The sequence below is a fragment of the Pinus tabuliformis genome, chromosome 8 (assembly GCF_031772625.1).
Source record: "Pinus tabuliformis cultivar Carrire ecotype Pingquan chromosome 8, CPIR1, whole genome shotgun sequence".
Classification (NCBI taxonomy): domain Eukaryota; kingdom Viridiplantae; phylum Streptophyta; class Pinopsida; order Pinales; family Pinaceae; genus Pinus; species Pinus tabuliformis.
The window spans coordinates 8,332,374-8,348,242 of NC_142294.1; the positions used below are offsets into that span (position 1 = coordinate 8,332,374).

The 15,869-nt window shown below is 36.7% G+C and overlaps 1 protein-coding gene across 9 annotated transcripts in view; it reads left to right on the top strand.

Moving 5' to 3' along the window:
- Window positions 1-15,869, top strand: part of LOC149233906 (uncharacterized) — a 426,611-nt gene that overhangs the window by 320,865 nt on the left and 89,877 nt on the right. For 8 of the 9 annotated variants that reach the window (XM_089371667.1, XM_089371666.1, XM_089371669.1 and 5 more), the window contains 2 exons: window positions 287-435; window positions 1,283-1,576. In XM_089371667.1, the coding sequence (XP_089227793.1) occupies window positions 287-435; window positions 1,283-1,576 (443 nt within the window). The remainder of the gene's footprint in view (window positions 1-286; window positions 436-1,282; window positions 1,577-15,869) is intronic. The other variant, XM_089371672.1, reaches the window with a different exon arrangement.

Below are 15,869 nucleotides of genomic sequence, written 5' to 3' on the forward strand. Positions count from 1 at the left end.
AATTTACAAGAAACCTAATTGTTAATGTTTAAACCTTACATGTATACGGAAGAAACGATAAAGCCAGTTTTTTCATCAAACTTAAATTAGATCATCATGTATGTTTTGTCTCGTGTCATATTATCTTTGCATCATCTGCAGAACCGAGGTGATATAGATTATGTGTAAAAAATTGAAAAGTTGTAATGTACATTGCTATAAAAACTGTTGTGAATCTTATTTATTATGAACTATATTTAAGCACCATAGTCTTACTGGAATTTTAACATTGAAGTATATTATTTAGGGAAGGATGATCCACATGCTGAAGAGATTATAGGAACCCAAGCTGGTTTAGATGTCTTTACTGTGCGGTCAAAACGTAGTTCCCTTGTCACAAGAGCATCCAGTGTGACAAGGAATGGAAGTTTATCACCCTCAGGTACTTATGGCAAGGTGAGATCCCACATTTGGGTGTTCATCATTGTTCTTTAATATCATTTTCTCAATGTATTTGAAGATTGTAGCAAAATGCAATTGATGGTTGTTTAAAGATATATATCGAGTTAATTAGCTACGATGCTCCAAATTTCCTAAATGATGTCAGATAAATAGTTATGTAGTGAGGTCATGGACTTCTTAAACGGTTGTAATGACTGTCTATTAGCCTGCTGGTCATTAATATTTTGCAAAAATAACTACATAAATTTCCAAGAGATAATTTGCATGATTTTCTTCGACAAGGTACAGTCTTTGTGAGGAATCTGTCTGATGAATTTACAATTCTTAAGTGTTATTGTTGTACAGGGTCACTGTACATGTTTTATAGATCATGATGCTCCAAATTTCCTAAATGATGCCAGCTTAATAGTTATGTAGTCAGGTCTGTGACCTACATGGAGTATTGAATACTTTTAATTTTCATTTCTTAAAAGCTTGTAATGACTGTCCATTAGCCTGCTGGCTACTAATATTTTGCAAAAAATAACTATCTAAATTTCGAGGAGATAATTTGCATCATTATCTTCCACAAGGCACAATCTTTGTCAGCAGTCTGTCTGACGAAATTTATGAGTCCAATTGTTGTTGTTGCACAGGTTCACTGTACAGACTTTGTAGATCATGCTTGGGATTCCTGGAAATGCCAGTGCTAAAAGGCATCATAATGAATGCCATTTTTGCATGCTTTGCCTGTCAAAGATTGCATATGACCTGTCATTATTCATTTATTTAATTAGTCATTCGTATCTGTTTTGATTTTGATTGTATTTAATAACAGCTCTAAGACCAAAATATTATACAGGTGTACATTTCAGGGACTCGCAGGCGTGCTTGTACTGGAAATGGAACTGCATATTTGACAGTGATTGATAATTCAAGGGAAGTTAGTTGCCCTATGTCCAGGGAGACCAAAGTTGCTGAGGATCTCAACTGTGATGGATCTAATCCTGGAACTATTCAAATGGAGGTTTTGCATATGATAAAGAAAGGCATGGCTAATTTAGAGAAGGAAATTCCTTGGATATGCTTTCAAAGAATGTGGAGGAGACAGCGGTCTATCTGGCGCAAGGGACTAAAAGAATCTAGTACTTTTCAGGTTTGAATGTTATGTCATGTTCGTAGTCAATAGAGCTGTAGGGTTGCTTTCTTTTCTTAAAGACTAGATCCTTTCCTTTGTGAGATGTGATGGATCACATTTTATAATCTGTGGTTGGAATAGGTCTTTTGGAGTAATTATCCTTTGTTGAAGTTTGTTGTCTTCATTTCTATTTAGCTAAGCACATGAGATTGAAGCTAGTGATGCTTTTTGTGGTGTGTCATCATGATCTGAATCTACGTTGTATGCTACCGTGATTTCGTCATCTAGCTTCTGTACTTCTACTTGCCTTCCGTCCATAATTTTATAGTAATTTAAGGACATGTCCTCACATCTTTGTCCTGGTGTCCAATTTATTCCACGCCTGTGACTTATTTTTCTTCTTTTTCCCTCTCACTAATTCACTATTAGATGTGTATGAGTCATTTTTAGCGTCATAAGTATATAGTTTATTATTGTTGCATTTGTGTTCTCGTGACCATTTGTCTCCACAATATTTATATTTGTTTATTCCTTATCTGAATCCTGTAGTATCATCCTCGACTATTTTAGGTTTCCATAGCTATATTTCACTACAAATGTAATCCTTCAATCCACATATGTACATTTTTAGTAATTGTTCTTGTAGTCCTTCACATTTTCCTTTTGATTAATATGAACAAATTTGTTGTACAAAATATCATCTTTCTTGTCATAGAACCTTTTTAATGGGGCGACTATGAAACTTTGCCAATGGAAAGCATGAGTGTTACATTTTCTGGCCCACCATAGAAGCCAATCTTAAGCTTCCTCTTCTAAGTTATTGGAGGCAATCATTATTTTTTCTTTTCCACCGAAGGTAGGTTTTGATTCAAAAACTCCTTCCATTTTGTTGACCCAGATGATTGCTCCCATATGGTCTTTACCATCATATTTCAGTAATTCCTTTTTGATTTGTTAATCATCTCTATCTGGGGCTTTTGTGCTACTTATTGCCTGAAAAAATTACTTAAGGTGCTTCTTTGATGTTCCTACCAACGTTGCACGAAGCGGGGACGAAACAGGGACGTTTTTTGGAAGAGGGGACGCGGAAGCGTCATTTTCTAAAAATCTAGGTAGCGAAGCGTCTCGGAAGCATCTACTATATATATGTATATATTTTTTTTATTTATTTTTTATTTTTTTTGCATTTATATTCAAAACAAACATCCCAAATACCAAAGTAGTTGTAGAAGACATGAAAACATGCATATTTTTACATAAATCAAGATAGATAAGGCATCCATGATTCCATTGTAGATCAATGATTAATTCAAGCATCAACCATCTATATTCTAGCAATTACAAATATACATCAAATTTTTAAGCATATTATAAAACATAAAACATAAAGCATGTTATCTAGCAAGTGAGCAACTGTCAACATTAGTCATGTCCAAAATTCAAATAATAATGTTTACAAAATAGGCCACTTGTCCACCACCAAGACAAAAAGGTTCAAATTCACATCAAGCTTACAAGTCTAATGATTAATCTATGACAAAAGTAGTAAATTGTGATTCTATCTACTAATCTCTCCTCCTTCCACCACGAAGAGAACGTGGTAGTGGGCCTCCACGTGGTGGCAATGAAGAAGATGGTGTCTGTGGAAGTTGTGGCACTGAAGCTGATGAAGACGAACCCCCTGTTGTTGGTGTTGAACCATGGAACCTGGGAACCAAGGGACCAGATGGGGTGGCATCTCAACTTGATTATCATCATCTTGGAATCGCTCAAAAAATTCATACGAAGAAAACCACTAGTTAACAAAAAAAAAAAGAACAGGAATTAGAGAAATGCTTTATAAGAAAAATTGACACATTTGAATTCATTGGACATAACACTTATTCACTGAATTTTGAAATTCATACCACAATGAACATACTTGGAAAAGAGCATCTTCTAATTGCTTTAATCACAACACTCCATCCTCCAAATTGGGCTCCTTCGGATTCCTGTCCCCAACATTAAGGTATTTATTATGCTTTGCATCATCACAATAATGGGAAAACAATCGCAAGTTGTAATGAGCATAAACCAAGCTCTCTGCCTAGTCTCTCAACCTGTTCCTTCTAACACTGTGGATGAAAAAATAAGAGCTCCAACACCTCTCTACAGAAGAAGTGTTTACCACCTATGATAGCACCCTGTTGTCGCGCAGATTGACACGACAACGCTCAGACCGGGGGCTGTCACTCTGATCCCCGATCCCTCCGTTTAAGCCTGTTTCCCGCGGCTAAGGGGGGTAGTCCCTGTGAGATGATGAGACCAACTGTCGACCAGTTGGTTGGGAGACACGAGATACGATATAAAAAGCACTCGATGGATTTGATTAATTTAACAGACCAGTGCCTTAAGAGATTGTGGTTAAAACGATTACTTGTGAAATGATATAAAAATATGAACCATGAACAGCAATCATCTATCATCAGCTAAATCACAATGCTTTTAGAATGACCAAAACGATATCCAGCAATTTAGAATTTTCAAAAAAATGAATGCTTTAAACCACCATGAATCATAACCATTAACCAGATATCAATTTCGCATCTCGACTTGAAAATTTAGATCTCAGCATGAAAGATACGACAATTCCCGAAAATGACTGGATCTGACGAAGAGAATTTTCCACAAATTTTTTTTATACTTTTTCAAAATTTTTTAAATCTTTTTTCAATTTTTTTTTATTTTTTTATGTCATAAAAAATCTAAATCTAAAATTTATGAAAAGAACTTTAAACATAAAATCTAATTAAAACAAAATTTAAATCAAAATCTAATTAAAACTAAGCTTAACTCTAAACTAATCTTTAAAAAATAAATTGAAATCTAACTAAAAGACAAATCTAAAACATAAAATTTAAATCTATATAAAACTATACAAATATTAAATCTAAAGTCTAAAAACTTAAATAAAATCTTTTTATTATTATTTCCTTTTTTATTTATTTTTTATTTTCATAATAAAATCTAAATATAAATATAAAAATCTACTCTAAATGCAAACTAAAATTTACACTAAATTAAAATTTAGGACTAAATTCAAAACTTGAAGAACTAAAAGATCTAAATTCAAATAACCTAACGTAACTTAAAACTAAACTAAAATAAAAATGAATTTAAATCTAAGTCAAAAATAAACAAAAAGCAAAATCTTAATCGAAAATCTAAAATCCCAAAAATCCCTCTAAAAATATTTTTTTTTTTTATATTATGAAAATGAAAATTAAAAAAAAAAAATCTAAAAAAAGGATAAAACTTAAAGCTTAAAATCTAAATAGAATACATAACTATATCCTAAATCTAAAAAAAAAAAAAAAAAAAAAACTTAAATTAAATTAAAATCTAAAAAAGAAATTAAAATCTAAATCGAAACTAATTTAATCACAATCAGACTACGTTACTCCTTATAACATAAAAAAGAAAGAAAAGGAAAACGCTTTGAAAAAGAACCCTAGCCGTCGTAAAAAATAACCACGCAAACCAGAAAATTGATTTATTTGTCCGCACGCATAACTCACGCCAACAAAACTTCAGGCAAAAAAAAAAATGCAACAGTCTTACGCATACAAGATGGAACCCTAAACGACCCACGGAAAACGCTGGCAAACAATTATCAGGGAAATACGCAGCTTGATATACTTACCATCCAGCGAAGATTGAGTAATTTGAATCGATTTTGAATTGTGTAAATCTCACCTTGCAACCACGCGAGTTCAATAGCAGAATGCTGTTCAATGGAGTACGCAGGTCTCGAAGGGATCATCCAGCGCCCACGAGAGAAAACCGGTTGTTTATGCTGAGCCTTTCAGATAACTCCTTCAAATATACGCCTTGATTCTGACCCTTGGTTTATCTGGCAAATCGAAACGCGAATCATTTGACTTCTTTGTGCATTTGCAGGTGCGATTTGGACGTGATGGCTTTTGCTTACACCGCAGCCTCTGATACCAATGCGCATATGCAAAATTCGTGGGACTCTTCTTTGCAAAAAATGATTTACTGCCGTCACACAGAAACGATGGTTTTAACCAATGAAACACGCTGTCATTTACGCATCCACGATAGATCAAAATATTGCAGTCACGTTGAGACTCTTTGTGCGCGGGCAGAGAAAGGCTCCAGACGCCCTTATGCGAAGTCAGAAACCGGAGTATTGGCGTGTGATAATCATTTTAAGCTACCAGTCAAGAAATGTGAAACTGCCCCAGAAGTAAGCAGGTATCTGCAACAGGAGTTCTGGCTAAGACAAACACTTTTGGAGACAGCACTGAGTATCGTAACCAAACAGATCTGCCAAAAATAATTTCGAAAATTTTCATGTGATAAAATGAAACCTAAAAACCCTAAACCCTAATAAAAACTGCATAAAGCAAAAATTAAACCCTAGAACAGCGAATTTAATTTACAGATATAGCCCCTTAACAGCCAGATTCAGCAATAAGCACGGAAATATTTTGAAGAAACAGAAATTTTAGGTTTTCACTGTGAAGAACTTCAGAAAATTCTCATGCAAATTAGAAAAATAAACCGAATGATAGACCCAGGATCAAATCCAACTGGGCTCAGCAAAAAATGCTTGCGGGAGTTGGCTGGTTCAGCCGAGAACTTCCCCTAACGCCCACAATTTTCCTTCAGAAAATGTTTTCTGCACAGCTCAAAACAACCATCAGTAAAGAGGGCAAAAATGCTGCTAGATCTCAGGAAGTAATGGAGATACCTGCCATTACTTCAGAAACCCTAACAGCACCCAAACCCTAGCAAGTGAACAAGATACCTGTGCTCACAATACTCTTAAAAAAGCTATTATCAATGACTGAAAATAAAATATGCAGAAACTAAAACAATCTCACAACATTTTAAGAGAGTAACACCAGCAAGATATGGACCCCAAAGTCTTCTTTTATTAACCAGAAACAGATTTACAAGAGAGCTTCTTCAGTCTTAGACTCACAGATCCAATTATCTGAAAATGACCCCTAGCACCCTACTTAAAGGAAATGACTCCAACGACTAGTTCGAGTGATCCATGTAGAAATGATCTCGACCGTTGATGAAGATCAAGACATCTCTTGATCTCATCCGTCGATTTATTCTCTTAAAATATTATTATTTTATTAGTTAGGGTTTTTGCTTTATTTTTTAATTTTTTATTTATTTCATTTTTTAATTTTTATTTATTTTATTATTTTTATTCATTTTTTAATTTCTTAATTCATTTTAAAAAATGGATCATCGAACTAAGTCTTCGGAAACATCACCTAGGACCTAGGACTTAGGACTCATGAGGGGATTTAAAACATTTTCAACCCTCAAGACACATTTCATGATGAATTTTTACAATTTACATCTCAAGGGGACAAACCCACTTAATACAGACCCTCACAAATCACCCAGCTCTGCGACACAACGATAATCTAGCAGATCAACACACTAGGATTCTCCTAAAGTTCTAATGACAAAATCCATCCCGGCTTTGGGGTCAGGTTTGAAGGAAAACTCTGCTGATCCATGGATCGGTGAGACGAAAAACCTTCCGGGACGTAGATTACCACTAGAAAGTTAGGTCCACCTAGGCAACTCACATACACGACTCCTGTCTGCTAAGATTATTTACAATTCATACATGCAGACTGGGTTTACAATAAAAAATGATCAAGTTGCTGATGATGGCAGGATGGCACGGACACATCGATCAGGTGCTGCTCCTTTCTGTCAAGAAAAAGGGGGTGCACTGCATGGGTAGTTGACCGGTAGTGGTCAACACACCCACAATGCCAAAATCCGTAGAAGTGGAGTAGCATCTCCATGCATGTTCCACCACTCAAGAGAAGAAAAAGTCTCTCAATCTCTAATTGCATGAATGCTCCCAAATGGACTAGTGCTAAGCGTATAGTTTCTCAATTGTCTCTGTACCATGGCAGCCTCCTCCTCATCAGGGACTTATTTACTCAATGCAATCACATATTTTTCGTGAACCTCTGGATCTAGGTGTGGTTTTCTCCTGCTCCCCCCCAGGTGTTGGTGTTGAAAGCCATGATAGATGATAGTATTTAGGTGTCAGAACATATGCTAATGCATGCAATGGAACATTTAGCATTTCCCATCGGTTTTCCACCTCTGCACGACTATAATTGTACAAGGTGATATCTCTAGGTTCAACAATGTCTTTAATATGCGCCAACATGCTATCCATTTTCTCATACACCTCCCCAATTATTGGACGATCTGAATCTGCAAACTTGATCATGTAATAAATTGGTTTGGTGATTTGCAAAACATATTTAACCTCTGACCAAAAGTACATGTCAAGAATGTGTCCTTGGCTACATTAGCACCATTTCTATCAGTGTTAATTTCCACCCATGATTCAGCGGTCACCATATTAGTTAAAGCTTGTCTCACCTTCATTAGCCGCGTAAAGGTGAGGTAATAACTTGCAAATCTTGTTTTTGCAAGTTTAAGCAACTGTAACTTGGAGTAAGTGCCATAGAAGTAGTTTACCCTTCTATGCCCTTTGATAAATTTAATGAGTTGCTTCCCTCCCCTGTAAAGCTCATTAATCCACCCACATTCTTTATGCTTCACAATATCATGCATCAAAAGGTTCAATGTGTGCACTAGGCAACCAGACCAAAAGATGTGTGGATGAGTACACTCAATAACTTTTCTTTCTGCCTTACATTTTGCTGCATTCTCTGTGATCACTTGGACCACATTCTTCGGACCAACATCTCTGATTTATTGCAATAGGAGATCTGCGATGTTTTGGGAAGATGCACTGATGGAGGAGTCATGACATGTAATAAATATTGCACCAGTGGCAAAAACACCAAGAACATTTATTAAATGTTGGTTTTTAATATTTGTCCTCCCATCTGATATAATGGATACCCCACAATCTACCACTCATTTGTAAAACGTGTCAAAGCTCTTTGAACCATTGCTTTTTCTCTTTCTAATAACACTGTTCTAGCTTTCTCATAGTTGGGGGACTGCTATCCTTTTGGGGCTTCATTGATGGCCTTTACCATTTCATGCCAATAGGGATAGCGAAGCACATTGAATGGTACACCGCAAGCACAAAGAAATCAGACTATCTTTCCATCCACATCATCCCTCCCAACAACATTCAGGAAATCCCCTATTGTTCTTTTACCTCTAGAGCTTGCAGAGGTACCATGAGGAGATGAGCTACCAAATCTAGAGGTTGCACTCAGTGTTCCACAGGGACGCGTCCCCTAGGGTCGGGTGCACGTACCGCTCACACCCCACGCGCCTAGGACGGGGGGACGTCTGGGGAAACATTTCCCCACGTCCCCCTTTTGGGGAGATGCGGGGAGATGCAGGGGGGACGTTTCCCCAGTGTGGGGGGTGCGACTCCCCAAAAGGGGGACGCCCAGGCGTCCCCCCTCAAAATGGGCTATGCGTGTCCCCTTAAATTTGATTGTAAACAATGATTTATGATAGGAAAAACCTAGTATTTGACCATATTTCCGTACTAATGCTATGCAATTCATGGTAATGTTAAATTCTTAATGTAAAAGTGACATTCTCCTTGATCTTTCATTTTCATCATTTTACTTAAATTTTTAACATCACAATGAAATGACTCAAGATGTTTGAGAGTGGTTCCGACCTCATTGGATTTCATATGGAGAAAGTAGAATTTTAGATCTCATGCCCCCTTAAATTTGCTTGTAAACAATGATTTATGATAGGGAAAACCTAGTATTTGACCATATTTCCCTACTAATGCTATGCAATTCATGGTAATGTTAAATTCTTAAAGTAAAAGTGACATTCTCCTTTATCTTTCATTTTCATCCTTTTACTTAAATTTTTAACATCACCATGAAATGACTCAAGACGTTTGTGAGTGGTTCCGATCTCACTCAAAATTTAGCAGACTTAACAGTTTTTCAGGGATTCAGGATTCAATGGATTGCAATGTTTCCATTGCATTTTTTCATGTACAAGGGTATGGAATTAGTATTTAATCAAGAGCACCAAGCCCTCTGTGTACTTTAGAGTGACTTTTAGACTCATCACTCCACTGTTTTTGAGTTTTAGCTATATCAGTTTACTATTCCAGACTTTAGATTTCAGTGTCTATTATAGTCTATTTTTCTTAGCACTAATTAGATTCTAGAATGATGAATGATGAATTTAATTTTTAAATCAATTTAGAATCTAGAATGATGAATTTAATTTTTAAATCAATGTAGATTCTAGAATGGTGAATAATGAATATGGATCAGAGTATTTCATTATTGAATCTCGTGGTCTATGGATGAATCATGTATGTATTAGTAAGGGTGATGAGTATGGATTAATGCATTTCATTATTTAATTCAAATATGTATGTATTATTCTATTTGTGCTTTCATTATTGAATATATATATATATATTAAAAAGGAAAAAAATTATATACCTCGACATCCCCCGTCCCCCCTAAATTTCCCTAAGATTTGAGGGTACTCCCACACATCCCCCTTGTGCGTCTCCCCGCACCCGGGCTTCCCCACTTGATTTAGACTGAGTTTTTTGTTTCTTGCTTTTTTGTTGTTCAACCTCCTTTATTTGGATGTATTTCTTCTTTGTTCAGCTGAAATGTTTGGGAAAATTTATATCCCCTCCTCACACGGGTACATGAACCACTAAATGGGTTTCCTCCATGACAACTATGAGGGCACAAATTTTTTTATCTACCACCACCCTTGCCCCCTTCAAGTTTGGTCACATAGTTCCACAAGGGTGTTAATGTAGCTTTCCCCTATAGTGTTTCAGTGTTCCTTTCAGGTTCATCCCCTTCCTCTTCAAACCCTTCCTCCTCATCATACATTGGATCACTCATATGGGGACCACTAACCTCTTGTTCTTCTTCCCTTCTATTCCTATTGCCCTTTTCCATCATTAAAACCAAAAGTGGAATGATACATAGAAGCCAAAAGAACACCATCTTGGAATATGGATATAGGTGGTGGACAACTTGCAATTAAATGAGCAAGTAGAAGGAATGGGAAAGAGTAGGAGAGGGAGGAGAAAAATACAAAAAAATGACAAAAGAATGAGGGAGTTTAGGGTTTGCACTTACCTCTTTAGCTCTTGTAGATGGAAGCTTTCTTTACTCCAAGCTCCTCCTCCTCCTTCGAGCACCTCCTTTTTCACTCCTCCAGGCTCTCCTCAAGTCTCTCTTCTCCTCAATTTTCCAAGCTCTCATAAAATAAAAGTGAGCAAATGAGAGATGAAAGGGCCTTTTAATCCCTTCATTTCTCACCCTAATCGAAGTTGGATCCTCCCCCAACAAAGAAAAACAAAGAAAAGTGAAAAAAAAACACCACTTTGTGGCACACTCGACGGAAACGGTTGGCTGCCCGGTGAAGCGGTCAGGATCCATATGGATCCAATTGGGAACCACCGTGGATCATACGGCTGATCTGCCATATGAAACGCATTTTAGAAAAACCGAAACATGGATTGGGCCGTACGGTTCTGAAATGGCAGGAACCGTTTTTTCAGCCCGATTCGCATTTCGAAATTTTCGAAACACGTTTTGGAGGGTGGATTACCCACATATCCGCATGGATCGCGTTTCGGGCTTTTGATCCGGGGTGGAGGGGGGCATTTCTTGCAACATTGGTTGCTACTCACTTGTATCTTAGGATTGTGGACTTGATGTTGGTTTTCGGTAGGTTAAGGGTTCTGTAATTAATGAATCTTCCTTCTTAGTTAGCTAGTCAATTCTTGTGAAAATTTGGAAGACCCAAATTTCTACTGCAACAACTGATTAAGTTTCTTCTATTTGTCAAATAACTGAAGAAATTATTTACTGTGTTCTATGGGAAATATCAAAACTAATACACTTGCAACCTCCACTAATTAAATTAATATGCGGGAACAAGAATCTAAGCAAGAAAGAAATAACACACAAGTGACACCGTTATTTTTGGACTAATGTCCCTGGAAAAACCCAAATGTGGGAAAATCGGTGCAACAACTTAGGGTTTGTGCTATTAAGCAGTAATTTTTTAATACAATATTTGGATGCCTTGTTGGTGTTGATTAGTGGTTGTCATTGATGTAAACCTAAGCAGCACTAGGGGCTACCCCGATCTTGCATGGGCATTTTGACTCGACAACTTACTCTATTCTGAGTCCAGGATCTTCTAGTTTGATTCTACTCGTCGAGATGTTTTCATTGATATATGGCATGCCAAGTAATTCTTCATGGTTTGAGAGATATTCATGTTTGAAGTTAGTAACCCCAGTTAGTGGGCTAAAACCCTATGGGGTTGTGGCATGGCACTCATAATTGGTTGTGGTCATTGAATAGTCAATAATTAATAGCTTTTTTTTTCTCCTAAAATCCCTCCAACATATACTTGTTGAGGACCCTCTCAACTCAAGACATTCATATAAATAATGACCCTCATATCCTCCTCTAGTAGGGATTTTGTGGCTTCAAATAGGTCATTGTGGCATTTTTGCTATAACTTTTTTTTCTGTGAAGCTTAAGAAGCTGAAATTAAAACCCATTTGAGCTGAAATCTTGATGAACCTCATGATCGAATTTCACATCTTGGTTCGCTATATTTTCAGATATATGATATGACGAAGTTATGGTTTTTGCAAGCTCCCGAATTCGATGTCAAATAGGTGACGTTGGGAAAATTGTCATAACTTTCTCTCTGAGCATTGGATTCAAATTTCGTAAATAGTCACAGAAAGAGGACATGCTGTAGTTTGTTGAGTAGCATTTTTAGGGTCAAAGGTCACAACAGTGGCACGTGGCACTTTGTACAAGTTCGCTCTACTGAACTAGTCTATAATCAGGTCATTGTGGGAGATTGGGCATAACTCTTTCTTGAAGAATCCTATCTTGATCAAACCTGTGGGGTTGGAAAGAGGACTTAGAGGGCTACCACATGATGAAATATGAGACCTTGGAGATCCGGAATTACATAGATACAACAGATTCAATATCGAGCTCCTAGAAGGCAAAAAAAAACATGCATTCAAGGATCACTACAGTAAGGACCACACATCAACAGTCAAGGGTAAGTCTCCTACAACAAGGTCTGTCATCAGTTTTTATTGTATATTATCTTTAGGTCAACTTTGGATATAGTCTTGTAGAGAGTCTAGGCCTATATCAAGAGTGAGAGTCTTTGTCTACTACTACAACAAGCTAACAACAAAAGTTACAAGCACACTTCAGGTACGCATTGTAATTTTAATTTATATTTATTCATTATTATTCACTTACATGTGTTTTGTTGTCAGAGGTAAGTTGAAGGGTATTTTGTTTTGTTTTTGGATTGGTTTCGCTGGGAAAATTTTGCATGCAGGTAGAAGAAGATTCAAGTACAACTTCAAGCAAGAATTCAAGAGCAAAAGTATCAAATCAAAGGAAGCATTACAACAGGACATCCTTTGAAGACATGACAACCATCCGTATATTGTGAAGAAGTGTTAAGGCCAAGAGTCATCATTGTAAAGTTGTAAAAGAGTCATTTGTAAAAGTGTCATCATTGGAAGAGTCATTATTGTAAAAGAGTCAATCTGCCTAGAGTCGAAAAGGCATTATTGGGAGGTGTTATCACCCTAAAATCTTTGTCTCTAAGCTTTGGTAAGTTGCCTTGTTTCTAATCATAGTCTTATAAGTTTTGAGTCAGCTCATCACAATTAGTGTCATTTTCATTTACAAACCCTTCTTTTAGTCATGGTGTTAAAGGGTCTCTAGGTCATTTCATGCTTTAAGAGTTAGGTCATAAGGTTAGAAGTCTTTCAAGGTCATATCTCTTTTCCATCAAAGTTTGACAGCCTCATTCCATGTCCTAGAAGCCTCACCATGAGTTTGGAAGTCATATCTCACATTACTTTGGAGAAATTTTCAAACTAGCTTCGAAATCACTGAACTAGGAGTTTTCATAGCGCGCTACGAAACCCCTGTAGCAGCCTATTTTAGCAGAAAAACTCTGTTTTCTGCTTTTACTAGTCAATTTCCAAAAGCTTTCCGGAGCAGCTGAGAACTTAATTTTGCAAACTGAAAGAGGCTTTTCTTCCTAACATGTTGCACTACAAAAACCTCTTTCAGTTTCTTCAAATTCGTTCTGAGGTGGGAGGAATTTATGGTTAAACTTGCGCTACGAAACTGCTGAAAGTCAAGCTTTGTCTACTGGTTTTAGCAGAGTTTTTCAAGATCAGTTTTTGGTTACAGGAAGATGTATTTTGGAATTCTGAGGGAGGTTTCTCTTCATAAAATGTCCAGCTACAATAACCTATCTCACTTTATTCATAAGTGTTTTCAGTTGGGAGATACTAAGCTTTCATTGAGACCCTACTTTTAGAAAACGGATTTTTCCTGTTTGCCACGTGTTTTTCAAGGACAGTTTCTGGACAGCTGGAGAAATGTTTTAAAAAACCAGGAGAGGTTTTTGTTCTGGACAACATGGGCTACAAAAACCTCCTTCAGTTTCGTAAAATGTGTCATGGATGAAGAGATAAAGGCTCTGTCCCACGTGCCATTTTCAGGGATCCTAAACCTAAAAACAGGGAAACATGTTCCCTAATTTCTAGGGTTTGTCTTCAGCAGTCAGATGACCACGTGGGAGGCTTCATCAAATTCGACTTCTTGAGGTTGCAAGTTGTCAAATAATGCTTTAAATGCTTAGATAAGGTTGTTGAATCATGATAAGGAGTTACACTCCTAGTTGTATTAGGTCACTAGCACTCCTAGTTAACAGCTAGTTCTAATTAATGGTTTGTTTTATGGTTAGAATAGGTGTCACTGATGGCAAATTCGAATTCTCTTGATGAGGGATGATGGAATCCTAATTGTAAATGCTTTATATAGAGCAAGAGGTCGAATTAGCAAAGGGTTGGAAATTTTTATGGAAAACTTGTATTTGGCATATGTATGAATCATTTTCAATAATACATGCTTGACTTTGCTTCTCAGGATTCATGAAGGGTTTTTCATGTTCAGAATATGTGATGTTGTCCTTTTTCTTAATTCTTACAGTGGTATGGATGTATAATCACTCAGAATTCACTGAATGTGCTCTGACTTCCTGTATACATGCATAAACTGTGTGTCCCATATAAGTTTATGTTCTGAATATTTAAACGCTGAATGCCCTGACTTCCATGTAAGGTTGAGTTCATTGTTATATTGAGGTGTTGTTGACTCCATAAGCCCAATGGATAGTTTTGTTTAATGTGTTTCCACCATTCATATTTTTCATACTTGTTTCATAGAGTTAGCCATCTAATCTTTATCAAAATCATTAACCTTTGAGAGAGCCCTCTCAGGTTGAGGAGGCTAAGCCTTAGCCAAAAGTTGGTTTGAAAGAGTTACTTGAAGTCTTCCTGGTCTGCAGCCTTCCAGGGCCTGATTTTGAGATAACATTTTGGTGCGTCTGCCGGGAGCCTGAAGTCTATTCATTCCCGAAATCAAGAAGCTGAACTTCTGAAGGTAGCAGGAGCTCAGACATCTTTTTGAGACTGCAAAACTACCTTGGCGACTCCACACATCAAATAAGAAATTGGAAGGTGACTCCACTGCTAGAAGATCAGTAGTTTGATGAAGTTTCAAGATGAGTTCCACTGCAAGAATGAATGCCAGGTATGCTCCTATGAATCGGTCTCATATCCCTGGTTTTCCAAATCCTATGCCAGAGGTTGATTGGTTAGAGGATCTTCTGATATTCAAAGATGAAAAGAAAGACAATGCTGCTCTTCATTTGGTTAGGTTTCATATGCATGTACGCAGTCTTAAGGTTCAATTCCCTGAAGATTGTCTCATGAGGATGTTTATGACCACTTTAGAAGGAAAAGCATGGTCTTGGTATAAAAGTTTGGAAAATGGTTCATTATATTCTCTTGCTGATTTCCATGATGTGTTCTATGACATGTATAAAGAGTGTCATCCCTCCTTATTGTTGGTCAAAGATTGTTGTAAACATTCTACGAGTTTTATTCAATATTTGGAGGATTGTTATGATGATGATGAATTTATGGATGAAGAAATTTTAGAGGTTCTTCATAACAATGCATTTCAACACCAAGAAGAAAGTATAACATCTCATGAAACGCAGCATGAAGATCAGCAGGGGTTTATTTGTGAAAACCATGTTTCATCCTTTGATATGAATGAAAAGATGCAGCAGATTTGTTAGTCTTTTGATCATAAAGAATATGAAATTGATTGCAAACACCAAGAAGAAATACTGGAAGAAATTTTTTATAATCCTCAGGCAGAAGAAAAGG